The following is a 27,992-nucleotide window of genomic DNA, read 5'->3' as shown; positions in this document are numbered from 1 at the left end:
TCTTTTCCTTCTTTCTTTTCTTTCTTTCTCTCTCTCTCTCTCTCTCTCTCTCTCTCTCCCCCCCCTTCCTTCTTTTCTTTCTTTCTTTCTGCGTTGGGTCTTCATTGCTGTGTGTGGGCTTTTTTCTTGTTGTGGTGAGCAGGGGCTACTCTTCACTGCGGTGCGCGGGCTTCTCATTGAAGTGGCTTCTCTTGTTGCAGAGCTTGGGCTCTAGGTGCACGGGCTTCAGTAGTTGTGGCATGCAGGCTCAGTAGTTGTGGCTCTCGGGCTCTATAGCGCAGGCTCAGTAGTTGTGATGCACGGGCTTAGTTGTTCCGTGGCATGTGGAATCTTCTCGGACCAGGGCTAAAACCTGTGTCCCTGCATTGGCAGGCGGATTCTTAACCTCTGCGCCAGCAGGGAAGCCCAGCAGCATTTCTTAAGTGATTTCAAAGGCATGGGGCTGTGCTAAGATTTTCTTGACCACCCCCCCATCCCCATTTCTGTTAAGCCTTGAGAAGAGGGTGATGTTGTGTTGAGGACACGAGGGTTGGGGTCATTCATAGCTGGGCTCCATTTCCAGCTTGACTGCTGACCAGCTGCAAGACTTTGGTCAAGTTCATTAATCTCTTTGAGCTGATTCTTTCTCTGGTGATAAAATCATCTCCATCATAGGCTGGTCTTGGGACTTGGATGAGGTAATGCATTTGAAGTCCTGACATGTAGCAAGTTCTTTCCAGATATTAGGTCTTTTCTTTGCTATAGCTCTAGATCATACCAGAATTTTATGGAGTTTATGTCTGTTGTCCTGGACCCACACTTTCATTGATGTACCTAGAACACGCTAGGCACCTAATAGGTCTCCCCAAGTATCTGTGAAATGCGTTGGATATGTCTTTGTGGGACCCTGAAGGTGGACATAGAGAAGGGCTGTCACTGTTGTGCACGGTTTACTGTTATGAGAGGCCCAACGACATGTTTCCTCTTATGACTACTGCCCAATTCCTTGAATAATATGCTCTCATAACCAACATGGCTACAGTGCTTTATAAACCACTTCTCAAAAATACCATCTCATTTAACATGCAGTGTTAAAGTGAAATAGCAATTACCGACATCCTCATTTTATTGCTGAGGAAACAGAGAGTGGATTACCCAAGGCCACATAGCTAGAAGCAGTGAAGTGTGTATCAGGACCTGGGTCTGACTCCAAGCTCTCTGTCTTTTCTGCTACACTGGGCTGTTTCCTAAGTCAACGCTGACCCCCGGGTGGGGACTCACCTGGTTTCTGGACCTTGGGGTCTTGATGCTGCTCTGAGACTTACCATCGATTCATCACCACCTGCTCTTTCTTTTAGTTTCCTTTCCTGTGACATGGGAAATATGTACCAACACTGGTTTTACTGGCAATGTGATAGTAGTTGGATCATTGCCAGAAACTAACTCCAAAGTAGTTTGAAAACATATAGGTTAAACATATAGGTTAACATATAGGTTAAAAATCTATATTAGGGCTTCCTTGGTGGCGCAGTGGTTGGGAGTCCGCCTGCCGATGCAGGGGACACGGGTTCGTGCCCCGGTCCGGGAAGATCCCACATGCCGCGGAGCGGCTGGGCCCGTGAGCCATGGCCGCTGAGCCTGCGCGTCCGGAGCCTGTGCTCTGCAATGGGAGAGGCCACAGCAGTGAGAGGCCCGCGTAACGCAAAAAAAAAAAAAAAAAAAAAAAAAAAAATCTATATTAGATGATTGTATGGATGATGCTATGAAGGGCCTTGTTAAATGCAGGTAACAGGTGCTCTGGAAATGTCTCCCTGTGGCCAGTGCTGTGACTTGGGGGAGGGAGGAGGAATGGAGATACTAAGACAGGACTTGGTCCAGGTACAGTTGAAATGTTCAATCTAGTTGGGAAGATAAAATTAGCTTTCTTAGGCCAGAGATGCCAAAATGCTAACATCTGCTGTTTAGTGCTGACCATACCAGGCAGAGAGATTCTTGTATCCCAGGGTTGCTGGGGAAGGATTCAAGAAGGACATGGGTCTTAAATTTGTCTTTGAAGGAAGACATGCAACATTATATAGGAAGAGGGAGAAAACTCGTAGGTTGTGTGTGTGTTTGTGTGTGTGTGTGTGTGTGTGTGTGTGCATTTGCAAGCAAACAGGGAACAAAGCCAAGAGAAAAAGAGAAGAAATATTTATCGTGCTAAACTCTCTACTAGGCACTCTTCCAACAGTAATCCTGCTCAAATAAGTAATATTCTTCCTGTTTTACAAATGAGAACTCTAGGGCTCAGAGAGGTTATGTATCTCGTGCAAGGTCACATAGCTAAAGATATGGACTCATATCTATAAATTGCTTCTGAACTCATGTTCTTTTTGTTGTATCATGGTGCAAAGGCCAGGTCATCTATCTGAGGGTGGTCAGGAGCCCAACTTTCCCAAAAAGGACATAGGAAGATTGTTTCTTGTCAGAGAAACTGGTATCTCACTACCACTCTTTTTGTTTACCATGTTCTCAAACTCCATGTGCCACTCCCTGGGGATTCAGCACCATGGCCAGAGCCCAGGGAGCCCTCTTGGGCCCATGGGCTGTGAACAGCTCTCCAGAGAGAAGCTCCCGGTCCCTGGTTTCCCCCTTATCTTCTCTCTGGCATCATCACAGCCGCTGACCTGTGACCTTAAGAGCCACGTGGCACTGAGGAAGAGCTTAGTACATGTGGTGGACAGGTGGCCTGCTCTCAGCCATCCTGCCCAGTGGGATCCAGATGTAAACGGGAGGGGATGTGAGAAAGGCCTGCTCCTCCAGCCTCTTCTCCTCCCAGGCCCCATACAGAGGGAACAGGGACTGTGCTTTATGAGTGGGTTGCCCTCAACTGGGGCATCATGAAGTTGGGAAGGGAATGGGAAGCTGGAGTGGGGTTCTTTCCTCCGGGGCAAAGCCCCCAGGGTCTGTGTCCAGGATTGCTGTGCTCAGTCCCTTTAGCCAAGACTGTTCTGTTTCTGTTGAATGGGGACCCTGAGCATGTGCATTTGTCATGTGCTTTCTCAGAGGAATAGTCAGAGGGGACAAACTGTGGGAGAAACAGCAGAGCAGGCTGAGTTATGGTGCTGGTGGGTTTGTCCTTCGAGGTGATGTGCCTTCTTCATTCTTGGAAGGCTTTCACCTGAATATGCAAAACAAAGTCCCAACTGGAGAGCAAGACAACTTCCGGCTGATGAGTGTGTGCATATGCACAACTCATACAACACACACAGGTGTACACTATGGTAGTGTGTTAAAGGCATGGATGCTGGAATCAGACACAATGATTCAGGTGCTATTTTAACATTACCAGCTTTGTGACCTTGAACTAGCTACCTAACTTCTAAGCCATGGATTTTTTTAATCTGTAAAATGAGAACGAATCATAACAATAATGTGGACCAGGGCTTCCCTGGTGGCGCGGTGGTTGAGAGTCCGCCTGCCGATGCGGGGGACACGGGTTCGTGCCCCGGTCCGGCAGGATTCCACATGCCGCGGAGCGGCTGGGCCCGTGAGCCATGGCCGCTGAGCCTGCGCGTCCGGAGCCTGTGCTCCGCAACGGGAGAGGCCACAACAGTGAGAGGCCTGCGTACGCAAAAATAAAAAAATAATGTGGACCATAAAAGGTTTTGGGGAAGATTCAATGGACTAACATCTTTAATATCTGATACCTTTAGTATTAGTTCCTATCAAGCACTCAATAAATGTTACCTATTATTTCTATTTCTCAGAAAATTATTTCTGTATCCCAATTTTCTTTAGTTTATTGACATGATTATTGTTAATGATTCTGGAAAAATTCCCATAGCAGGGAAAAATGATTAGCAAGTTAATTAATTGTTTGCACTTGTCTTTAAAGCTCGTGGTTTAAATTAAGCTGAGGTCAGCTGTAGTAGTGCTGGGATAAGAAAGAATTAGTTGAGTTTGGCACCCTGATCAGTGCAAGATTTGTGAAATTCAGACCCTTCGGTGAAATGTACCTGCATGCTTCGTTTAACTAACAATGATTGTGATCAAAGTGGGAACTACATCTTCCATCTTCCACTTTTTGAAAAGAGCTATCAGCAGAAATGCAGTTCACAAATGCTAGTGTGGGTGGTCACCCCTGGGAGTGCCAGCCTTTGTCAGGCCCAGGCACCATGTGCTCTTTCCCTCTGTTCCTCTTTCTCTCTCTCTCTCTCTCTCTCTCTCTCGTTTCTCTAAGTCTCAATTTAAAGTGCCTCGTCTCTACAGACGAAGGCCCTCCCTTCCCAGTTGAGATTCCATCCTCACGCAGCCTGGGGGAAGGTGAAGAAACAGCTTCTTGGAGGTCGTTCCACTCTACATGAAACCAAGTGGAGTGAGGGGCAGTTCTGGGTTCCATAAATTCAAATGAGATAAGAGTTCTTGTCTCATCTCTTCCTTCCATAAAAGTCCCTATGGACTCGGCCAGGTCTCTCCAGGAGGGAGGCCATGGGGAATAGGAACGAACGATGCTTTTCTCAAACATTTTGCAGAATTGGACAATAGAGACCAAAAGACTGTGCATGGTATAAATTACAGAAAACAGTGGTGTAATGACATTGTTTGGTGAATAAATTAAAGCCCTGAGTCAGGAGGCCAATAACAGAGAGTGAGCAAGCAGAGAAGTCTAATTAAAAGGAGAAAAGAGATGTTTTCAGCTGATACTGGAAATGAGACCAAGATGGCGGTGGGGTGGCTGGATGGGGGCGGTGGGCCTCTTCCTATGGCTGTAGCTCAGCAGAGAGGATACAGCTGTCATAGGTAATCGCACAAGGTGAGAGGCGAGGCCAGTGCTTCTGAAACCGAGGAGGAGGGAGAGTGGAGACCCGGAGAATTTTAGTAGAAGGAAAGCCACATGAGCTTTGGAAATAGAGAGAGCTGTAGGTTCCTGAACTTCGCAATGATTTAGAATAAGTGGGGATAGGAGAGGTCTGTGTGAAGACAGATGAGAACCTGGGGAATGAGGAGGGAGACCGGGAGTGAGGCTGGGTGGCTTCGGGGTCACGGGCTTCTGGGGATGGTTCTGGGTCTCATGTATCTGCAGCTCTGGACTTTCTTGAGAATACCCTCTGACTTGCCCTTTCTAAGGATTAGAAGAAACAAGATATTTTATGCAAGGGCACCCGACCTGGGCCAGCTGACGTGCATGGACATGGGGACCACGGCCAGGATGACTGCATCTCACCACCCTGTGGGACCAGAAAAAGTTTTAGGCAATGGAAAAAAATTCAAATTCTGAGCCACAAGCAAACCTTTTCGGACAGGTCCCCTTCCCCAACTTCTTCCGGAAATGTGGTCAATGAAGAGTTTTCCATGGAGGAACGTGTCTTGTTAACCCCATGCACCAGTGCCTAACATTGCCTGGCATAGACTAGGTACTAAATCAGTATGTGTTGAATGATGGAGGGGGTGGCGTTTGCCTTTTAACAGAGTAAAAGCTGGGATGAGACTAAAACTCATTTTGTTTCGAGAATTTGCTCATCTCTTTTGTTCTGTGCTGTAAACCAACACCTAGAAGAGGGCGTGGCACATAGTAGGAATTCATTAAAATTATTGTCCAGACTGGAATGCTCTGAGAGCACAAGAGGAACTAACTAGATGGGATTCTGGGACCACAGATATGAACTGGGACTGTTTGGGCACACCTGGCCATGTGGTCGCCTGTCATCAGTACTTATTGAATGAATTAATCTTGTTTCCATGCAGATATTTAAGGGAAAGTGAGGGTTTTGTGGTTTTTTTTTTTTTTTTTTTGCGGTACGCGGGCCTCTCACTGTTGTGTCATCAGATAGAATATCATCTAATCCATCAGGGCTGCGACAGGGGAATTATGATGTGAGATGAGAGGCTGGAGGCTTCCTAGGTGCTGACCCTGGCAGTGCACTAGGTAGGGAGAGAGGCTTCCAGATCCTCAAGTAGACTGTGAAGGGGGTACTGATGTGCCCCTTTCAGCATCCTCCCTCCCATATGGTGATGTGAGGTAGCTTTCACCCTGCCCTCCTTCCTCTGCTATTGTTGCTGGGCAAACAGAGTGGCCACAGGACTAGACCAGGGCAGCCACTGTCCATGTGCAGAGGTGGGAGGTCCAGAGGTCTCCCTGGGCTGCCTGGAAATCTCAGGATCCAGAGGAAGAGGCTGGGGGGGAGGTGGTGGGTAGACAGGAAGCCAGAGCAGGAGGGAGCTGGGGCGTTGCTTAGATAAGGCCCATCTGCCTCTCCATCCAGAGCGTTTGAATGTAATATTAAAATGTTCCTCATTATTTTCCTTGGATGGGTTTGCTATCCTGATATTAATTATTCTTAAAGGTCAACAGCGCTCTTTTGAATCCCCTTCTGTTCTATCGTGTAATCAGTTAATTAATTGGAAACCATTTAGCAGCGTCTGCCGAGCGTGTTGCTGGGTGCGAGTTTTCTTGTTTTGCTGCTCCTGCAGTGATGGTTCCCTCCATGTGCCTGTTTTCTTCCAAGGATTTGGGAACTTGAGCGTGGGCTGCACCCTTCATCCCCCCTCACCTGATGGACCCCCACTTTGCTCACAGTAGCTTCAGAGGTGTCATGTCATCAGCTTGTCTTTGTGAGTCTCTGTGAGTAGTAATAGCCCATTTCCATTGAGGACCTACATACGCTGGGCACTGCAGGGAGTGTCTGTACATATTATTTAATTTAATTCTCACCATCTAATGTGGTAGAGATTTTGCTCCCATTTCAGAGCTCAGCGTGGTGAAGTGAGCCATCCAAGAATTATAGAGCTAGAAAGCGGCTGAGCAAAGATGGAACCTTCTAGAAGCCTTCTATCCTTGTTTGCTAGGATGCTGGTGCTTCAGAGCATCTGGGAGAGGAGACTTGGGTTGTTGCGGGAGAGTCTTAGTCGCAGGTGCTGCTGGTTCATTACAGGTACAAGCATTTGATATGAGACGGGAGCCCTGTTAGTTCTTTATTGAGCTTCCATTTTGCTTGCTGTCTCTAAAATCTGATGTATGCAGAGGGAATTCCTCAGCAGCTTGACGGCAGAGCAGAAGTGGGAAGCAATGCTTGTGGGTCAGAATGCATCCAGCCCCTGAACCCTGTCAGCCCCCCAGCACTACGCAGTCACATTGAAAGGCTGACCTGTGCTAGACTCATTGGCAGCTCGTGTTTGTTCCAGCTCAGATCTCCTGCCCACGCCTCTCCTGGAGATGGGCTCCAAGGTGCTCCAAGCCTGGGCGTGTTATCATGTGTATGACTCTACCAGCGCCCTCCCTGCCTGGGCTCTGGGCTGCCCCTGAAGGGGGAATATAAAGGTCAGCTCTGGTTGACGGTTCTCCATGCTTTTCCCTGGTGCTAGCACATGGCTCTCCATCCTCTATGGCTTTCACACAGTCTCAGTTAGCTCAGGGGACACAATGGGAAATTTGACTCGAGTTCCTTTTTCAGAGACCAGGATGTCAAGTCCTCCCAGATATGGGGTGGGGAGGGTTTTCCAAATTCTGCTTAGGAACGGTAGGATCCTGTCCTAGGGGTGGTGACAGGTGGGAGACATTGGGAGCACAGGAGGTGGAAACCCCAGTAACACAGCTCCTCCTGCTGTTCCTGGCAGGTGGTAAAGAACACAGACTCTGCAGCCAAGCTGCTGGGGTTCAATTCCTGGTTCCCCCAGGCAGCAGCTGCTAACCCAGGGCAAGCTATCTAACCTCCTTGTTCCGTGCTCTCCACTCAGTAAAGTGGAGACCAGGACAAGGATGCTGATGATTTGATGATGACGACGATGATGGTAGCACATGGCTGGTGGGGTGGTTGCAGTGTTTAATTGCGCTCGTGTGCAAAACGTTTAAAGAGCGCAGGCCCAGAGCAAGGACCAGTGGGCGTGTGAGCTCCCATCATTACTACCACCTGCAATACCTCAGCCACCTTAGCGAAGCATTGAATACTTACTCTGTGCCAAGAACTTGTTTTGGGCACATGTATTAATTCATCTTAATCCTCCAAGCTGCTCTTTAAGCCTTCTGCTTATGACTTCTGTGGTTAGGATGCAGAGACTGAGACCCAGAGAGGTTCAGTCACTTTTTCAGGGAGGGTCACCCAGTTCGGGAGTACCAGAGCCAAGCGTCTAGCCTGTCTGTCTGGCCCCAGAGTCCGGGCTGTTTATCACTACGCCAGTGGTTCTTACACTCGAGCCTGACTCAGCATTCCCTGGAGGGCTTGATACAACACAGGATGCTGGGCCCACCCCAGAGCATCCAACTCAGCAGGTCTGAGGTGGGGGCCCTGGGAATGTGCATTTCTAACAAGTCGCCGGTGATGCTGATACTGCTGGTTGGGGACCACAGTTTGAAAATCTCTCCCTGCCCGGCACGATGCGGCTTCGCAGAGCAGTACAGCGGGGATGTGATTAGGTTCTCCGTCACATGGCCTGACCGGGCTCTTCCTGCACTAGATCAGCTGCCCATGCACTCCTTAAAAATTCATCTGTTACCCAGTTCCTCACATGATCTCTGTGTCTGAGCCTCCTGGCCAGTGGGGGCGGAGGAGAAGGCCCCGAGCGCCAGTGGCATTCATGTGTCCTCCTGACAGCGTCCAGCTACGGCTCTTTATCCCTGCAGACTCTGGTCTGAGAAAGGGGAGGGACAGGGAGGCCTGAGCTGCTCCGTTTCAAAGGCACCCAAAGCCTTCAGGCCACTGTCAGCAAAGTCGGCTGTGTTCCACCCTGGCTACTCCAGAGAGAGGCCTCAGTTAACCTTTTGGCCCTAGTTGATGACACTGTGCTCCAGGCTTCTCGTGGGGACCCGTCCTTGGGCAGCCAGGAGTGTGGCCTTTGTCGGGAGGGCCGGGCGCCGTCGTTTCTCCCGGAGCGTAGTTCTGGCCCGCTGTTGCCATGTGCCTCCTCCGTCTCCATGCGTAGCACCACCCTCTCTGCCCTTGCCTGGGTGACCCCTCCACTCGCCAGGCTCCCCGGCCCCAGCCTTGATCACACTCTTCGGTTTGGAGCTCTGATCTTACTATCTCCCTCGCTCTTCCGCTGCTCCCTTTCCGCAGGTCCATTTCCCCCATGGCAGCCTGGACTTCCCTCGCTGCCTCTCCCTTTCTCAGATTCCTAACCCTCCTTCATCCTCCAGGCCCACCAGGCACGGAGTTCCACAGGGACCCCTTCCTGGAGGGACCCCCCCACGGGTTTCCCTAAAACAGTCTCCAGGTGGTAACCCCGTGTCCTACACTCAGAAATCCTGCTGAGGAGGGGCCGGGGGGTGGGGTGAGGGAAGCAGACAGATTCATCCTGCAAATCCAGGAGACACTTTGGGCAGTCAGGGCCCAATTTGTTCATTTTAGTCAATTTCCAGTGTGGTGCCAGCCCTTCTCCAGACTTCCTGGTGGCACCTCCCCACTGGCGATCCTCCACCAAGTTTCAGGCGGGGATTGCTAAGTCCCCTTCCTAGCTATGAATAATGACATTTGTTCCCAGGAGCCCTCGTAGGAATGCCTTAACTCCTGACAGAGTGCCTCTTTACATCTGGACAGATGACTGTTTTATTCTCATATATGTAGGATCGTGCAACCTTTTAGGACAGAAGGATTTGATAGGAACCAAAGTAAACTCATTTACTAGATTTCTGTAGATCTGTGGTTCTTGAAGTAGGGTTCCCAAACTAACAACGTCAGCATCCCCTGGAAACTGCCTAGAAATGCAAATTCTAGGCCAGACCTACTGAATCAGAAACTCCGGAGAGAGGTGGAGCCTGGCTGTCGGGTTTACAAGCCTCCGGGTGATTCTGATACCCAGACTTGGAGAACCTCTCTGTGATGCTGTTCTCAAATCCACACCTGGCCTGTGTTTCTTCAACCACTCATCTTGAAGGAGGGTTGGGATGCAATGTCGACCTAATCAGATTTCTTTATAAGAAGGCCCAAGACAACTTTCTGCTCACAATTTTGTTGTTTTTAAGAGAGCCATAGATTTTCCTTGAATCCCAAGAGTAGATCTCAGAATGAGGACAGGTGCCTGGCCTGGTAGACAGGTAATTAGCAGGATTATGCTTTCTGTATCTTGAAGAGCAGCATGGTACTCCTGCCCGTCTCCCTCCCCACCTGCCTTCCCTGGACTCAGGTTTCCCCGGTCCTGACAGCACCCTAGGCAGTTGCCTGAGTGTGGCCTGCACCAGGCTCACCTCTGGTTCCCTCCTCCCTCAACAGTCCCCCCATCACTTTTAGTCAGTAGGGTCGTCCTTTGGTATCATCTGGGGGGATTGGTTCCAGGACCCCCTCCAGATACCAAAATCCAAGGATGCTCAAGTCCTTTATATGAAATGGCGTAGTACCGTCTGCCCTCCATATGTGCGGGTTCTGCGTCCACTGATTCAACCAACTGCGGATTCTATCCACGGTTGGTTGAATTCGAGGATGCGGAACCCGCAGATACAGACGGCAGACTGTCACTGTGGTTTCTCGATTTTCCCACGGATGCTCTCACAGATGGTCTCTGCATCTTTGTTTTCCTCTTGTCACGACAGCTCTGGAGTAAAAAATGAGTGTGAGGCTTTGGTCCCATCACCACGTCATCCTGCATGTACCAGAGCTTCTCCTGGGGCGGTAGGCTCCCCGAGCCAGGCTGACTCACTCTGCCCCTGAGTGGCCACTGCTGGGAACGCCCGTGTCTGCCGGGCTGTGCCCTTCTGGGGCTCCAGAGACAGCTCATGTGCTTCAGGGCAATTAGCTTTTGGTTAATTGTCTGAAAAGAAACTCCCAGGGAACAAAACCCCCAGAATAATCTCAATGACACTCAAGGTCTGATATAAAGCAGGCGAGTGAAGGAACAAAGTTGACTTTAAGGCCTTTTCTGGGGTTTGCGGACTGGTGAATACCCAGATGCAGGTTGATCTCTGACCACACCTCTGACTCTCAGGCCTCGGGGTGAGGGCTGCTTCTTCCCTGGACCTGTGGGGACTTTGGGCTCTGCCCAAGCACGTGAAGGGTGGGCTGTCACGGGCAGGGGCATAGACACCAGCACGTCTCCAGGGGAGGAGATGCTACCTGTTCTCTCATTAAAATGGGTTTCCATATTATTTTGTTGAACTGAGATTTTGTCAGTGTTGAACTAGGGGGCATTGCCTGGGCCTCTGGTATTTGTTTTAATGGGCTTGGCCTGTTGCAGCTTTGGTGTCTGGAGATGAGCAGATAAGGGGAGAGACGCCATCCATGAATGATGATAGATTGTGTTCATTGAGGGCCAGGCCTTGTACCACCTGCTTTCTGCACCCCGTTTGCCATACCCCATTTAATCCTCACCACAACTCCAAGCACTGAGGCACAGAGAGGTTAAGGAACTTACCCAGGGTCACAGAGCATGGAAGTGGCAGTGGTAGGACTGGCCTCCAGACCCATGTGATGCAGAAGTTTTGTGGGAATTTTCAGGTGAACTTGCTGCACATTTACTGAGCACTCACTTACTGGATTCCAGGTGCTATCAAGGATATCACACTGAAAAGAAGTGGTTGCCTTCAAGAAAAGCAGTCTGATGGGGGAGGCTGACACATGCACAGCTGCCATTCAAAGCTGGCAGTCTGAGACGTGGGCTGTGCTCAAGGCCCAGGAAGAATGCAGTGAGAGAAGGAGGAGGGAAGAAAGGTTTCAGAGTGCGTGGCACTGGCCATACGTAGAGAGAACCACTTAAATGTACCTGAAGCTGGGGAACAAGAACACGAAAGGTGTCGAAAACACTGGGCAGTGCCAGGAGAGAGGGAGGAGTGTCAGGAAGCTCCAAGGGTACAGGCAGCCCGCTGGGTGATACCCTTCTGTTCGTGGTTGGTCTTTAGTGTTGGTTATGGGGAGGGGATGAAGGATGGGGGAGGGACTTGGGTGGTGCGAGAGTATATGGGAACAGGAGGTTGAGGTCATCATCTGAAAAGATTTGAACTTCAACATAGAATCTGGACCTGATTAGGTGGGCCAAGCATTCTAAGAGTCCAGTAATCTGTGCCCAAGTCTGGTCACCCATGCGTCCTTCTCCACCCCCCTGCCCCCCAGCATGTGGCAAGTCCTGTGCCCTCTTTCCCTTCCTGTCCTGAGCTTCTCCAGTCCAAGAGGACACTGGCAGTCACTCAGGGATGTTGCCGTGTACTTGAGGACAACCGGCGTGATTTCCTTCCGTACAACAAGCTATGTGACTGCTTGATTGTGGGACAGATTGGCATCTGGGGAAGAGACACCTGATGACCTTGGTGAACTTACAGTTATATTTCTCCACCTGTTGGCTGCTCCTCTCCACTGAGGGCCTCATCAATGCCTGGCTTTGATGGATGCTCTAGGCCTGTACCTTCCAATATAGTAGGCTTGGCCACCCGTAGCTATGGAGCATTTGAAATGTGGCCAGTCCAAACCGAGAAGTTCTGTGAATGTAAAATACACATGGATTTCAAAGACACAATACAAAAAAGAAAAAAGAATATGAAATAGCTCATTAGTATTTTTTTATATTGATCACATGAACTGATGGTATTTGTATAGATTGGGTTAAGTAAAATATATGAACACAACAAATTTCACCTTTTTCTTTTCACTTATTAAAATGTGGCTCCTAGAAAATTTTAAAAAGTATGTGTGGCTTGCGTTATTGGCGAGTGCTGGTCTAGCTCGGGGATTGGCATACTTTTCATAAAGGGCCACATACTAAATATTTTAGGCTTTGTGGGCCATCTGGTCTCTGTCACAACTGCTCAACTCTGCTGCTTTAGTGCAAAAGTGACTTGTATTTGTTTTCTATTGCTGCTGTAACACATTACCATAGACTTTGTGGTTTAAAAACACAAATTGCGTGTCTTACACTCTGTGGGTTAGAGGTCCCACATGGGTCTCACTGGGCTAAAATCAAGGTGTTGTCAGGGCTGGGTTCCCTTCTGGAGGCTCCGGGGAGAATCCGTGGCATCACATCTTCCAGCTGCTAGAGGTCATGTGCATTTCTTGGCTTTTGACCCTCTTTGCCTCTGTGCTTTCTTCTGTGTCTCATCTCTCTCTGACCTCTCTGCCTCCCTTTTCCATGTTTAAGGACCCCTGTGATTACTTTGGGGCCACAGGATAATTAAGGATAATTTCCTCATCTCAAGATCCATACTGTTAATCACATCTGCAAAGTCCCTTTTGCCATAGAGGTTGACATATTCACAGATTCTAGAGATGAGGCCGTGGACATTTTGGAGGACTGTTATTCCACCTGGGCCATAGATTTAGACAATGTGTAAATAAATGGACGTGGCTGTCTTATAATAAAACTGTATTTACTAAAACAGAGTGCTGGCCCACAGGCCATAGCTTGCTGACCTTGGCACCCAACGATTAATGAATCTGCACACAGTTCTAACGTGATTTTTTTCCCCACATCACCAAGCAGTTCTCGGACACCAGCTGGGTGTCTCACAATTCAACTCAATTTTGACATTATCTACCCAGAGATAGCATCAGACTCCACAGGCTAAGGGCTCAGTCCCACAAGGCCACCCCCTACTACAGGTGCTAATCGCAGCTCCAGGTTGTCACTGGGCTTCTGACCAATCAGCTATAAATAGAGGTTTCATGACCCCCTCCTTAGGTTCGATCAATTTGCTAGAGTGGCTCACAGAACTCAATAAACTCATCTACTCACTAGATTACTGGTGTATTACAAAGATATTAAAGGATACAAATCAACAACCAGATGAACAGATACAAAGGGCGAGGTCTTGAACAAAAGAGCCTCTGTTCCTGTGGAGTTTGGGGCCTGACACAAAGGGAAGTGTTCTGGTTTCCCAACCCCTGTCCTTTTGGGGCTTTATGGGGGCTTCATTGCTTAGGCACAATTGTCCATTGGTGATTGATTTCCTTTCCTCTCAAAGTAAATCGAGGGGTGGGAATGAAAGGTCCCAACCCTCTATTCATGGTTGGTTCCCCTGACAACCAGACTTCCATCTTTAGGGGATTTCCGAAAGTCACTTTGTCCTCTGAAGCAATTTTAGGAACTGAGGACAGGACACCGAGTGTTATAAGAAAGGGTGCTCCTGTTGTTCTTATCCTTCAAGAAATTCCAAGCGTTTTGGGAGCTGTGAGCCATGAACCGTGGATAAGGACCAAATATATACTTCTTATCACCATGATCATTTCTCTAAGTATATTATGTGGGGTGATATTTTTGCTAGAATTCCATGGAGGAGGTTCTGTGGGCCAATAAGCTTGAGAGATTCAATGGGTCAGATCCTTCATTTAGTAAAGGCTCTGAGAAGTTCTGCAGTAAATAAGCCTGTTTAATTTTATTTAGTACCACATTTTTCAAGCAACATGAAACTTTTTCCCTTGTAATACCCATTAATATATGGCAGATCTCAGATTCCTAGGAACATTCTCTGGGAAACACTGGTTTAGCTCAGTCCAGGGCCTTGTGGAAAAGCTGCCTGCAGTCTCCTGATCTAAGGTCAAGACACCACTCACGTCACTTGAGATTTGATTAGAGAAAGCATTTTGGCTTCATTAAAGTTCATTAAATGAGCCATCCAGTGTAATTTAGCTGAATAAAAATGGCTCAGATGGCTTTAACCCACACCCCCTCTTACAGCAATTTAATTGAGGGAAAAGCAAATATGTCAATGATGTAGAAAAATACTTCTTGGCCTCCAAGAGGGACACAGGGCAGCAGCATCTGCTTCCTTGTCACAGGCGCTGGATTTTAAGGGGTTGGCTCAGGGGGGCTCGGGGGTGGGCAGCAGGCCTTGGTGGAGAGATGGCCTGGAGCCTCCTTCCTTCCCACTGGTTAGTTCAACCTGAGGAGGTTGAGGGCAGCCACCCTAACTGCTCCTCATGGGGGGCTGCAGGCATCTTCGGTTTGGGCTGATATGCCTAAAGTCCCAAGTTCAAGATCATGACATGTAAGTTCCCTGGTTCTCGGAGAAGCGGGGAGGAGACTGTAGCCTTCTCTGTCTCCATGGTTTGTTCCTTTTTAGCAACTCTCTGCGGGGTCAGTGCTGCATGAAGGAATTCTCCTTTCTTGACTTTTTTTTCCAGATCCTTCAGAAATTTCAAAAGAATCTTGGCGTGGCATGGCAGGGGAGGGAGTTGGCTGTCTTCAGGAAGAATGAGGAGAGAGTTCTTTCATGGGGAAAGTTAGAAGGGGAGAGACAGACAGCTGAGGAGGTGTTGGGTCTTCAGGAAGGAAGAATTGCATCTTTCTAATGCTGCCTTCATGGATGGAGGAAATCATATTTACATCATGATGTTGGCAGCCAGCAAGCCACAGCCCCCATGGGAGCCTGTGAAAGCAGGAGGGGTTGGACCTTTGTTGCTCTCTGGGGAGCCACGCTTGCTGCTCTGAGCCCATATGGTGCTTAGAATAGTGCTTTCTGCAAGCAGCAGCGTGAATCCTCTAGGAAAAGTCAGTGACCATGGCATTCACCATTAAGGATGCCAGCTGAGCATACCCCTGGGTCTCTGTGTTCTCTCATAACCATCTTTTGCAGCAGGAGGCTTGCGTATGCCCAGCAGGGAGCTGACTGAGTGGATGGATGCCATGTTGCATCTTCATGGCTGCACCCTGGTTGGGAAGCTGGTTCCCCAGAGCGATGGGACATAGGCAGAGTGAGGGAGGGACTGAAAATCATGACTTTGGAGGCTTTCAGGAATCACAGTTGGGCAGCCAACTGTCAGGACCTTAGGGCAAAAGAGGGGCTGAGGACAGGTATACTAGTTTGCTAGGGCTGCCGTAACAAACACTGCAGACTGGGTGCTTTAAACAACAGAAATTATTTCTTCACAGTTCTGGAGTCTGGAAGTCCAAGATCAAGGTGTCAGCAGAGTTGGTTCCTTCTGAGGCCTCTTACCTTGGCTTATAGATGCTGACTTTTCCTCGTGTCTTCACATCATCTCCCTCTGTGCATGTCTGTGGCCTAATCTCTTCTTATAAGGACACCAGTTATATCGGACTAGGGTTCATTTCAATGGCCTCCTTTAACCTTAAGTACCTCTTTAAAGGCTCTGTCTCCAAATACAGTCACATTCTGGGGTCCTGAGAGTTCAGACTTCAACATATGAATTTTGAGGAGACACAGTCCAGCCCGTCATAACAGAAGATAAAACCCAAGTGAGAGGGACTAAGGAGATGCAGAGGTGGAGTGAACGTCCAGGAGCTGAAGTGGCAGTAGGGCGAACCCAGCAAAGGTCTGTGGTGTGGACAGGGGAGATGCACAACTGAATGGTGCCAGTGGGGCAGCCTGGCTTAATAGCACAGGAACGACGGGGCACCTGCATCCAACAATCCCTTACACACTCCTCAGTGTCCTAAGACACTTAAGACCTAAGACACAGCCTGCCCCTGGGCCTGCCTCTGCTGGTACAAGAGGAGGTACTTCCAAAGTCAGCCGCACCCTTAATCTGGGAAATCCATGGTAACTTCTTCAGGATCACTGTGGATGGGAATCAGTGTCTCCTTCTCAACTGTCAGCCCCAAAGGATGCAGTTTGTTTTGGGGCAACAGAAGGATTCATCTGGTCGGCTTCTCTTGGCTGCAGGGTCCATCTCGAGTGACCCTCTTGTTGGATGGTAGAGTTCTCAGGGTAGAGGGTGACATCCTTCCCAATTGTGGGGCCCCATCCTGCTGCAGTTGGGCACCCCCTTTAGGAGGGCCATGGACTGCTTCCCATCCTGAGGTTCCCCTTGTTCACCACAGGGCTAATGCAGGAGGGGCCATCTCAGCCTGTTCTTCCTCAGGTTCAGAGTTTGGCCACCTGTGTGCCTGGCTCCCTGTTTCCAGAGGACCCAGTAGCTGCATTGCCATGGTTCATTGCTCTGGGCCCCAGAGTCTGGGCTGTGAATGAGCCAGTAGTGCAGGACAAAATTAATGGCTTTGTTTGGTACTCTCAGGTGGGAGATACGGGGGCGAGGTCATGGAGCTTGATTTTGGGAAAGTGTTTGATGCATCATCTCGTAATATCTTGCTCACCAAATTAATTCCAATGGTCAGGTGACTTGGAAACTGGCCATTGACTCAAGCACAAGTCAGAGACGAGTGATAATGGATCTGTAAGGGAGGAGGCTCAGGGCTGCGGTGAGGCCCAGAGGTTCTTAATTAAACCTTTGTCTGGTGAGGGGGGTAACTGGCCCATCAATAACTGATGACAGGTGAACACAGGTGAGGCATCAGCTAGAAGGAAAATCAGGGGAAGTGAGTTCTGAGTGGGTGTTAAGTTGGTTAAAGCCCCCTGCCTCTTTCCCATCTGCCCAGCACATGAGCAGTTATAAATGCCTCTGAAGGCAGGATGGCCAGAGGTGTGCCCTGCTTGCCTTGTTGGCGGTGTATGTTTGCCTTTCTTGTCTTTTGTGTGTTTGTTTGTCTCTGTGGCTGGATGCTTCTATCGTGTGTCTCTGGCAGGGTGCTGTGTACGGTTGCCCAGGTTGTGCGCACTGCTTTCCTCCTGGGACTTGTGCAGCACAGCGTCTGTGTCTCTAGGGACACACACTGGGTTGTGTGTATGTGTACCTGGGCGTTTACATGTCTGTGTGTTGGTTGCAAATGTTCCTGGGTATGCCTCTTGTGGCCTGTTGTTGGAGTCTTCACGTTAAGGCTACTCAGAGATGTTCAACTTTCATTGGCCACCTCTGAGCCCCAGTTTCCTCATCTGTTGCATGGAGATAATAGCAATACCCATCTTGTAGAGTTGCTGTAAAAATTAAATGAGATCATGAATGCAGAAGTGGGTAACACAGTAGCTGGTGCTTAGTAAGCCCTTGGTGAACGGCAGCTGTTGATTGTGAGATGGTGCAGGGGGGCAGGAGGGGGTGAGAGAAGGAGAGTATCTGGACTGCAGAAGAAGGTGGTCTGTGCACCACTGGGACCGTCACGGAGGAGGGAGGGGAGAGGGCAGTCGTGGACAGAGCCCACGAGTGTTGCTGTGGCCGCTCCATCTGGCCAAAGAACCGGAGGAATCCAGAGGGGCCCTTTCTTCTCCAGGTGGGGCTTGGTGGGTGGGGGGAGGGTGGGGAGAAGCCGCAGATGAGACACCCCTGGGAGAGCCAGAGCCCATCTCCCCCCTTACCAGGTGTCCCAGGCCCCCTCTCCCCTCTAACATGTAATAAGGAGATAATGCTATTTCTTATTCTTTATTTGCCCAGAATGCCTGTTATTTTCTTTCTTTCAGAATCCAATTTTCTCTTGACATTTATGCCTAATGTAGCAAAACATGACCTTTGTGAAAGGACGTTGCTGGCAACCCGCTCCCTGCCTCGGGCCCCCCAAGAACTACTGGCACACTCCTGGGCTGCCTCTCCCTCGGAGGTGGGCAAGGCTTCCATTTCCCCGGGACCGCTTCTGTGTTCCCGCCTCCTCCTTCCGGCCGGGGGCGGAGCCGGGGACGGGGCGTGTTTCCCAGAGCTCAGTGCGTCTGTTGTTCCCGGCGCTCTCGCAGGAGCTGCTGCTCAGTTTTAGAACCAGGGGCGTTGTTCCAGGCTGCGCTGGAGTCGGGCAGAGAGCTCAGGGCCCCCGGGCCTTGTCTAACTTCTGCTGCCCCTGATGCTGTTGTTAGACAGTAAACCAAGAAAAGCAAAACAAAACAGAAGACTTCTGTCTGGGTGAGGCACTCACCTTTATTGAAACATCATAGCGGCTCATGGTAATGGAGAATTACCATGAACAGGTAATGAAGCCTGTTATCCTTGACCCCGAGTTCCAGCTCCTGGTGTAAGGTCAGCGCCTTTGATGAGCGTACGTGTCTGATCCCCTGTTCCTCCCTCCCAATCAGGAGTTGCTCTGCAGGGAGCTGGGTGCCTGGGTGTCCTCAAGTGGCCATCATGCAGTTCTTCTGTCACCCTTTTCCTTCCTGTCAGTGGGGGAAGGAGACCGTTTGTAGGAATAAGATGCGCCATGGTTAGGGGTTTTGTGAAGCTGAGCATGTGGATGGGTTGAGGTTTATAGTCTTTTAGTGAGAGCCTGTGTTGTCACACACACCAGTGCTTTACAGTCCTGCAGAGAGGAAGTGGGTGACAGTATGGGGCTATGGGAGGCTCTCCTAGCAAGGGCTATGGGCTTAAGGACTCTGAAAGGAGAGAGTGCTGGGGACTGGGGAGAGAGTGGGACAGTAAACTTGGGTGATACCTACTGGACACCTTCCCTTTGCCCCAGTCCCCTGCACCCCAAGAATGGGGTCTTCCTCCCCCACACAGTCATGGGCTGTCACCCATGAATATGTGTATAAGCAGGAGTCTGTGTTTGCATTTATTACCTACATGTTTAATGGACATAAATACACACGTGCTTATACACACGTGTGTGCATGTGGATAGGTATTTACCTAAGTGCAATTCTTACCGCTCTCCTTTCTCATCACTAGATAAGTACGTGGTTCCTGGGTGCCACTTGAGCTCTAGCTGTCTCCAGCTGCTGCCTTGAAGGGCTGTTACCACATCAAAAGTTGTTTGTTGAGGGGCTTCCCTGGTGGCGCAGTGGTTGAGAGTCCACCTGCCGATGCAGGGGACACGGGTTCGTGCCCCGGTCTGGGAAGATCCCACATGCCGCAGAGCGGCTGGGCCTGTGAGCCATGGCCGCTGAGCCTGCGCTTCTGGAGCCTGTGCTCCGCAATGGGAGAGGCCACAACAGTGAGAGGCCCGCGTACCGCAAAAAAAAAAAAAAAAAAAAAAAAGATGTTTGTTGAGCCTGGCAAAGGCAGAGCTGCCTCAAATGAGAAGGGGAAGCCCTATCCCATAGCTTGTCCTTGTGTTTGAATATCTGCCCCTCTGATGAGCTGTGTCTACTGTCTGTACCTCACCCAGCCTGAACTTCTCCCCTGAGCTCCAGACCCAGGCATCCAACAAGCTATCTTATCTCTCTTCTTTGGACGTCTAACAGGCATCTCAAACTTAGTGTCTGCAAGGGGGAGGCTCTTGATCCCCACGCCGCTCCCCAGTTGGGACCCCTTTGAGCCTTCCTCGGCTCACTAAATGACATCACCACTCTCCTGGTTGCTCAAGTCTCCCTCCTCTGCCCGATCCAATCACATAGGAAGTTCTGGCAGCCCTCCCTCCACCACCTAGCTTGAATTCCATCAGCTTAATTGTCTCTACTCTCTCTTTTTGCCTGGAATACTGCAGCAGCTCCTAATTGCTCTGATGACTTACAGTCTTGGGTTCCTATTTTAAAAAATGGTAATTAGATGATGCCACGTCCCTACTTAAACCCAGCCAGTGCCATCCCGTTGTTCCTTAAAGTAAAATCCGGGTGGCTTACCTTGACCAGCAAGGTGGGTGTGGCGGGTCCCCTCTCCTGCTTATCCTAGACCACTCTTCTACTTCCTTCCTCACTGGGCCCTTTTCTGGCCCCCTAGTCCCTCTCAGGCCGTTGCACTTGCTGCTCCCACTGCCTGGAACACACCTTTCCTGGCGCTAGGCTCATTCTCACTCCTCTTCTCAGCTCCGACATCTCCTTCTCAGACGGCATTTCTGGAATCATCTTCTGACGTAGCCCCGTCTCTCTCCGACATCAGTTACTTACCCCACTTTGCTTATTCCCTTCCTTCTGCTCATCACAAACTACACTTCTCTTGCTTATTCATTTGTAACATGAACATAAGCTCCAGAGGGACCTTATCTGTCATCCACCCCCTCGTTCCTTAGTGTAGCCTATATTTGGCTCTCAACAAATATCTGTTATAGAAGTCCACTAAATATAGGTGCACCTGTAAGCATATGCATATGTGTATAAGCAGGAGTCTGTCTTTGCATTTATTACCTACATGTTTAATGGACATAAATACACACGTGCTTATACACACGTGTGTGCATGTGAATAGGTATTTACCTAAGTGCAATTCTTACCGCTCTCCTTTCTCATCACTAGATAAGTACATGGTTCCTGGGTGCCACTTCAGCTCTAGCCGTCTCCAACCACTGCCTTGAAGGGCTGTTACCACATCAAAAGTTGTTTGTTGAGGGGCTTCCCTGGTGGCGCAGTGGTTGAGAGTCCGCCTACCGATGCAGGGGACACGGGTTCGTGCCCCGGTCCGGGAAGATCCCACATGCCGCGGAGCGGCTGGGCCCGTGAGCCATGGCCGCTGAGCCTGCGCTTCTGGAGCCTGTGCTCCGCAATGGGAGAGGCCACAACAGTAAGAGGCCCGTGTACCGCAAAAAAAAAAAAAAAAAAGTTGTTTGTTGAGCCTGGCAAAGTAATAACCGTGGGTGTGTTTCTTCTTTTATTCAGAAGACTAATGACTACTCCTTTCCCCTGTACATCCTAATGAAAAAAAAAAAAGCCATTAGGAGGAGGACAGAAGTGTGAACAAAAAAGCTGATGTCTTGATCATTGATGGACAGGATTGCTGAGGGAGGGACTGGCTTGAAGGAATTGTAGGTGACCTGTGGAGTAGTTTCGACTTGTGTGAATGTTAAGAATGTTTGCTGAGGGCTTCCATGGTGGCTCAGTGGTTAAGAACCCGCCTGCCAATGCAGGGGACATGGGTTTGAGGCCTGGTCTGGGAAGATCCCACATGCTGCAGAGCAACGAAGCCCGTGAGCCACAACTACTGAGCCCGCACGCCTAGAGCCCATGTTCCGCAACAAGAGAAGCCACCACAATGAGAAGCCCATGCACTGCAATGAAGAGTAGCCCCTGATCGCCACTACTACAGAAAGCCCACGCGCAGCAATGAAGACCCGACGCAGCCAAAAATAAATAAATAAATCTATTAAAAAAAAGGAATGTTTGTTGGTAACAGGGCACAATAGTTTCACTTATGCAAGGTGAAGAAGTCCTAGATATCTCTAGTACAGAGTAGTGCATAGTTAACAATACCGTATTGTACACTTAAAAATTTGGGAAGAGGGTACATCTTCCGTTAAATATTATTAGCACTAAAAAAAAAAATAGAGAGGGAAGAAACTTTTAGAGATGCCAGTTAAGTTTATGGCACTGTTTATGGCGATCATTTCGTGGATGTATATTATCTTCAAACTCATCAAGACATATACATTAAATACGTACAGCTTTTTTGGTAAGTCAGTTATACCTCAGTAACTAAAAAAAAAGGGGAGGGATAAATTAAGAGCTTGGGCTTAGCAGATACAAACTACTATATATAAAACAGATAAGCAACAAGGTCCTACTGTATAGCACAGGGAACTATATTCAGTATCCTATAATAAACCATAATGGAGAAGAATGTGAAAAAGAGTATATATATATATATATATATATATATATAACTGAATCACTTTGCTGTACGGCAGAAATTAACACAACATTGTAAAACAACTCTACTTAAATAAAAAAAAAAGAATGCTTGCTGGTTTGTATACCTTATACTCTGAGAGTTCTCTGTCCTCCTGTGGAAGGGTGGGTTTAAAAAGGCTCTCTGAAATTTCATTGTGGTGAGAGCATATGGGAGAATGACCAAGGAGTTTTTATTTATTTCATTTGATTTGTAAAACCTTGCCTTTTAAAAGGTCTCAGCATCCTCTCCAGACATGATCTGTAGCCTCGACTAACTGTCAGATGTACTGTTAGCCGAAGGGAGCAGTGGAGAAGAACAACAAAGCCAGGCTCCCATGAGATGACCACACTTACTACGGAGAGCATGACATGCCACATTGTCCTTTAATTTCCTCTTTATTTGTCAATCTTGCAGAAACCTGTCGAGTAACCGGCTCACCACACTCTCATGGCAGCTCTTCCAGACGCTGAGTCTTCGGGAATTGTAAGTTCAGTTTTGAAGACTGTCCAAGTCGGTGGAGTGGTGGTCAAAGGTTGGGTGGAGCCACCTGAAGCTGGGAGTACACCTGAAGGGGCTCCTTGGGTTGGATGATGTGGGTGTACCATGTTCAGTGAGAGTGAGCCACCCCATCCCTTGATTTCTGATGCTCCTTCTGGGCGCAATACATTTCAGAAGATAGGAATCTCATCTCTTAGCAGGACCTAGTTTTGTGATCTGTTGGTAATTAGTAATAACATTTATATTTATATATATTTATAATAATAAAGATAACTTATCAAGTTATAACATTTGCAATATATAAATAGATTATTAGGTGTGTTTTCATTTACATGACCTTTGATTTATCATCACATGTCATGGGAGGTAGGTATTATCATACCTCCTGTATAAAAGGTATCTCTACACTTTCAGGTGAGGGTTCTGAGCTCCAGAAAGGCATGTGAAACACAACCAAGATCACATTGCTAGGGATTGGCAGAACCGGGACTTGAACCCAGGCCTTTGACTTCAGATTGCCTGTATTTTCCACTTCTCGTGATCTTCTGTCAGCCTATTTGGCTTGAGTATGGGCATCCTGGAGGGACTAAGCCCATATATTTATTCAGTCTGCTTGTGGACTGCTTAGATTTGCAGTGTACTTCCACCCCAGCCAGCCATTTTGCACAAACACACATTGGATGGATGAATGAAAACTTGTGACCGCTGCTGGAAAAAATAAGTCATGTTGATGTGTGAGTCATCAGGGTCATCTCTGTGCATGAAGGACGGCATATTATGTTGAGGGGACAAATCAAGGAATAAGTTGAAAAGGAATTGAGGCATGGATGGAGTTAGGGAGTCAGGGTTCCAGAGACACTGCTCATGTGTCTTCCCTTTTACTTGATGACTCAGATCCAAATTCACTGAATGCAGATTGCTTTCTATCCTTTACCAAGAGGCAGTGAATGGCCTTGGATCCCCGCCCATGCTGTTGGCCTTTCAACTTGTTCTCCCTCCACCTGGTAAGACCTGAGTTCAAGGATGCGTCATAACCTTACCTTTTCTGACCCAGTTGGTCAGGAAGGGGCATATTTACATCTCCATGACAGTCTTGTACATACCCTACTAATCCTTATGGACCCAAGTGCCTACATGATGCTTAAAAATGCCATTCCAGGGATGGGAAGTACAGAGGTGGTCTCTGACAGTGTTGGAGAGTTTAGGACAAGACTGTTGTGGGTTGCTTTCCTGCTTTAGGATTTTGCCCCTCCCACCAGGCTTCTCCTCTGCTATGAGCACAATAGCTCTAGTGATCAGAGTACTTTAGTCATACATGGCTGCCATCCAGCTGTACTCAAATAAAAACTCCTACCTGAGCTTGGGAAAAGGTGCATATGTACTTATTTTTTTATAAAACACTGGAAAACTGGACAATGTCACAGACATCTCAGTGTCAGACTGTCAAACTTGATGCATTGTGTTCATTCCCTTCTTTGTAGGTGGAAAAGACGTTAGAGGTAAATTAACATGACTGCTTTGATCACCACTAACACTGATTTCTGAGATCTTACTCTGGGCCAGGCAGTGTGCCAAGTAATCTATTGAGTTACGAAAGTTATTTAATCCTTATAACAATGCTATCAAGTCAGAATGGCTACTGTCACTTCAAATTTGGGGACACTGGGGTACTTAGCAAGGTTTAGTATCTTGGTTAAGGTCACCCATTAACTAAATGGTAGCACGTGGCCTCAAGATCTTGACCACTATGCTTCGCCGTCTGCCAACTTTCTCAATCTGTTTTCAATCCAACGATCTGTTCTACAGTAACTTGAAATAAAAATGCACAATTGCAGATTTTCCTTACATTGCTCTAAAACTGACCAGGAACCCTGCCCTAAAGGAGCTAATTGGAGTCTTTCATCCAGTTCTCCTGGGACCCCTGCCCCTTCATCTGTGGGAGGCCAGGGATAGCATCTCTCCAGGGGACATCTGGGTCTACTGTTGGCTGAATTATTGTGAAAATGTTCAGTGCTCCTTCTAAAAAAATCATTGGCTGTGAAATCGATGGCGTGCTGCCCCGGTGACCTGTTTCGTGGAGTTTTAGAAACAGTTGTTCGGTGGATATATATTTAAAGAAAATGTCAGATTTCTCCCAGAGGATCATGGGATTCTGCATTCATCTTTGCCTGTGAATCAATACACCAGTGAGCTGGATGTGACTTATGGGGGAATGAAGACGTTCCCTCCAGGGTGAGTCAGTGTGTGAGAGCCACCATGTCCACGGAGTATTTTATTTCTGTCATATTGTTAAATAAGTAAAAAAAATATGTTGGAAAATAAAGAAGCCCCCCCTCTAAGGAGCAGTCACCCTGGTAGGGGTCTATTTTTTTGAGGAAGAATTGAATGTTGAGAGTGGAAAATTTATCTTTTGGCTGGAGGGGCCGCGTGTTGGCTCTTAGCTGTGGCTGTGATTAAAATCCAAACAGTCCCAGTTCCTGGCAAATGGAAGAGTCGGTCATATTTTCTTGTCTGACTTCCTGGTTAGTCCACGTGATGCCATCTGCCATGAGCCATCTAGACTGCCAGAGTCTGCCCAGGGGAGCCTGTGGGCTGGGCTGTGGGCGTGGGTCGGGTATTTCCAGGAAGAAAGAATTTTGGCCCTAGAGGAGAGAGGCCAGAGGGAGATGGCTCTGTGAGCTGTGGCAGCCAGAAGAACACAAGGGCAGAAGTGTGAGGCTTCGAGCGACCTTCTGCAGGAACAGAAGGAGCAAGCTAGGGCATTCAACAATTTCTTAGCATGTTTTATTCCATCACTGAGGATCTCTGCCTGCCCCAAGCAGCCCCTCCTCTGATCCTTGATAGAAGAACTAATGCTGTTGGGATTCCCCATCAGAAGGGCTGAGTGTCTACAACTTTTCCAGTAGCAGAGAAGGAGAAAAAAGAGGTGTATATTGAGTATCTAATATATACGAGGTCCTGTCTCACCCCTGGAACAATCCCACAGAGGAGGTATGCTTAAACCCAGTTTGACAAATGAGGGATTGGAGGCTTGGCCAAGTGAAATAACTGGTCCAACATCACATGGCAAGTAAATGGGAATTAGTATTGTGATTATTAGCATTGCCACCATCCAGGTCTATTGTTTTCAAAGACCAGCTCTTTCCTTACCCAACTCAGCACCATAGCCCTCATGCTATGCGTCCCCTTCCGCCAGAACTCAAGATGGCGGGTCCCCTCAGAGGAATCAAAGGGGGAAAAAATCCAAACAAGTTAGCATCTCAGAGCCCTTACCGTGTGCCAGAGACTTCCTTCACTCATTTCTCATTTACTTTTGTGAGATGAAGGGTGTGGTCTTGGCCGGGCACCTGGCCCGCCTCTCAACTGTCCAGGCTGTGTTTTTCTCTTACTGATGGAACCAGAAGCATATTTCAAGACTGGCTTCTGAGTAGCCAGCACTCTTTCAATGGCATGGGTTTGGAGAAATTTGAGTTGGTGTTGCAAAGTGCTCTCCGAAGCTTCTGTTTATGGCAAGATGGTATTTTCACTTTACCGAGAAGATGGGAACAGTCTGTCCAGAAAGCTGAGCAAGAATCAAAGAGATTGACTTAGAGGTAAAGAATGAATTGGAAAGAAAAGAAGCTTGGATTCTGAATCCCATGATACCATTTAGGCAAAGGCAAGAGGCACCAAAGGATATAAACTCACAGCACAGAAACCCTCCAGAAATACCCTAAGGACCATTAGTGTATCTCGAATAGGCTTCTCTTAATACCCTGCATGCATGGAGCAGACATGATTAAAATAGATTGGAATATTTCATTTTCTTAAAGCAAAGTGATAATTACCTCTGGTATAATTTACAGATTTAATCGACTTGGTAAAATATTAACTCAATTTTGGGGATGGGTTTGTGCTGATCCTGTCACTTTCCTTCCCCTAGTCCTGGCCCTGACCACTTGCCACGGCTCTCAAAATCACTCAACAATCATGTTAATAATACTGTTATTATAATAATCATTTTGGGCCTCTTTATAGCCCCTTTTACTTCACAAAGCACGTTAACATATATTATCACTAATCCTCATAGTAACTGTGAAGAAGGCAGATTGAGCACAATTACCCCATTTTACAGACATTAAAACAGAGCCTTGGAGAATTCAGGCTGAATGAATACTTGCTGTATTCATTTCCTAGGGCTGCCTTAACATATTCCCACAAATCTAGGGGCTTCAAACAATAGAAAGTGATTCTCTCACTCTTCTGGAGGCCAGAAGTCCAAAATCAAGGTGTCAGGAGGACTACACACTCTTCCAAGGCTCTAGGGAGCATCCTTCCTTGCCTTTTCCAGCTTCTGGTGGCTCCTGGTGTTGCTTGGCTTGTGGCAGCACCACTCCGGTCTCTGCCTCCGTCTTCATGTGGCCATCTTCCTCTTTGTCTTTGATCTTTCCCTCTTTTCTCTTATATAGATACCAGTCACTGGATTTCGGGCCCACGGTAATCCAGAATGATCTCATCCATGATCCTTAACTTGGTTATATCTGCAAAGACTCTATTTCCAAATAAGGTCACATTCACAGCTACTGGGGCTTAGGACTTTGACAAATTTGGGGGGATGGGTGAGACACTATTCAATCTACTATAGTTGCCCAAGGTGACACAACTGGCTCAACTCAGATCTTTTGTTTGGATATTTTTTTAACCACAGGACTGTTGGCATCTCCAGGGTGCCCTTTGGGCATGTTTTCTTCTGTGACAACAGATTCGGGCCCCCTCCCCATATTTCACTACCTGGCCATGGATTGCCACTGGCAGCACTGATGCTGCGGAGGGAAGAAAACCAGAGTGATGACTAGTGGGGAATCAGTGTTTTTTAAACACTCAGTCTTGGCCTTGGCTGTTCAGCAAAGTGTCTTTGTGCACAAACTCGGATGGGGCTGAGTTAATCTGTGGGAAGCCCCAAGGGCCCTACAATTAGGCCCTGGGCCATCTTGAGGAAAGGGCTGGGTGTTGGTAATCTTTGCTGTGAAGCAGCTGCTGTTGTATTATTCATGCGGCCGCCTGCATTATTGATGGAGCAGGGGAAGGCTTGCTTTAGGCTCCTTGAGTCTGCCCCTGAAGCCCTGGCTGAAGGCACCTCTGCTCCAGACCTGATTTGATGCGAGAATGGACAGCATCATTTAGACCCAGGACTTGCCCTTCTTTGCTTCTGGTCCACCTCACTGTTTGACCCCTCTTGTCAGGATATGAAGACGATAGTGGATTTGCTCGGTGAGATGCCCAGGGCATCTGTTCTGAGACTGAAAATGCTTTCTGCCGTATGTATGTCTTGTTGTCC

General features: G+C 48.3%; 1 protein-coding gene across 7 annotated transcripts in view; it reads left to right on the top strand.

Moving 5' to 3' along the window:
- NTRK3 (neurotrophic receptor tyrosine kinase 3) overlaps positions 1–27,992 on the top strand; it is a 385,061-nt gene that overhangs the window by 89,411 nt on the left and 267,658 nt on the right. For all 7 annotated transcript variants that reach the window (XM_067696136.1, XM_067696126.1, XM_067696132.1 and 4 more), the window contains one exon: positions 22,592–22,660. In XM_067696136.1, the coding sequence (XP_067552237.1) occupies positions 22,592–22,660 (69 nt within the window). The remainder of the gene's footprint in view (positions 1–22,591; positions 22,661–27,992) is intronic.

Source organism: Pseudorca crassidens, chromosome 1 (assembly GCF_039906515.1).
Source record: "Pseudorca crassidens isolate mPseCra1 chromosome 1, mPseCra1.hap1, whole genome shotgun sequence".
Classification (NCBI taxonomy): Eukaryota; Metazoa; Chordata; class Mammalia; order Artiodactyla; family Delphinidae; genus Pseudorca; species Pseudorca crassidens.
The sequence above is the reverse complement of the archived record's forward strand: the minus strand, read 5'-3'. Positions and strand labels throughout refer to the sequence as shown.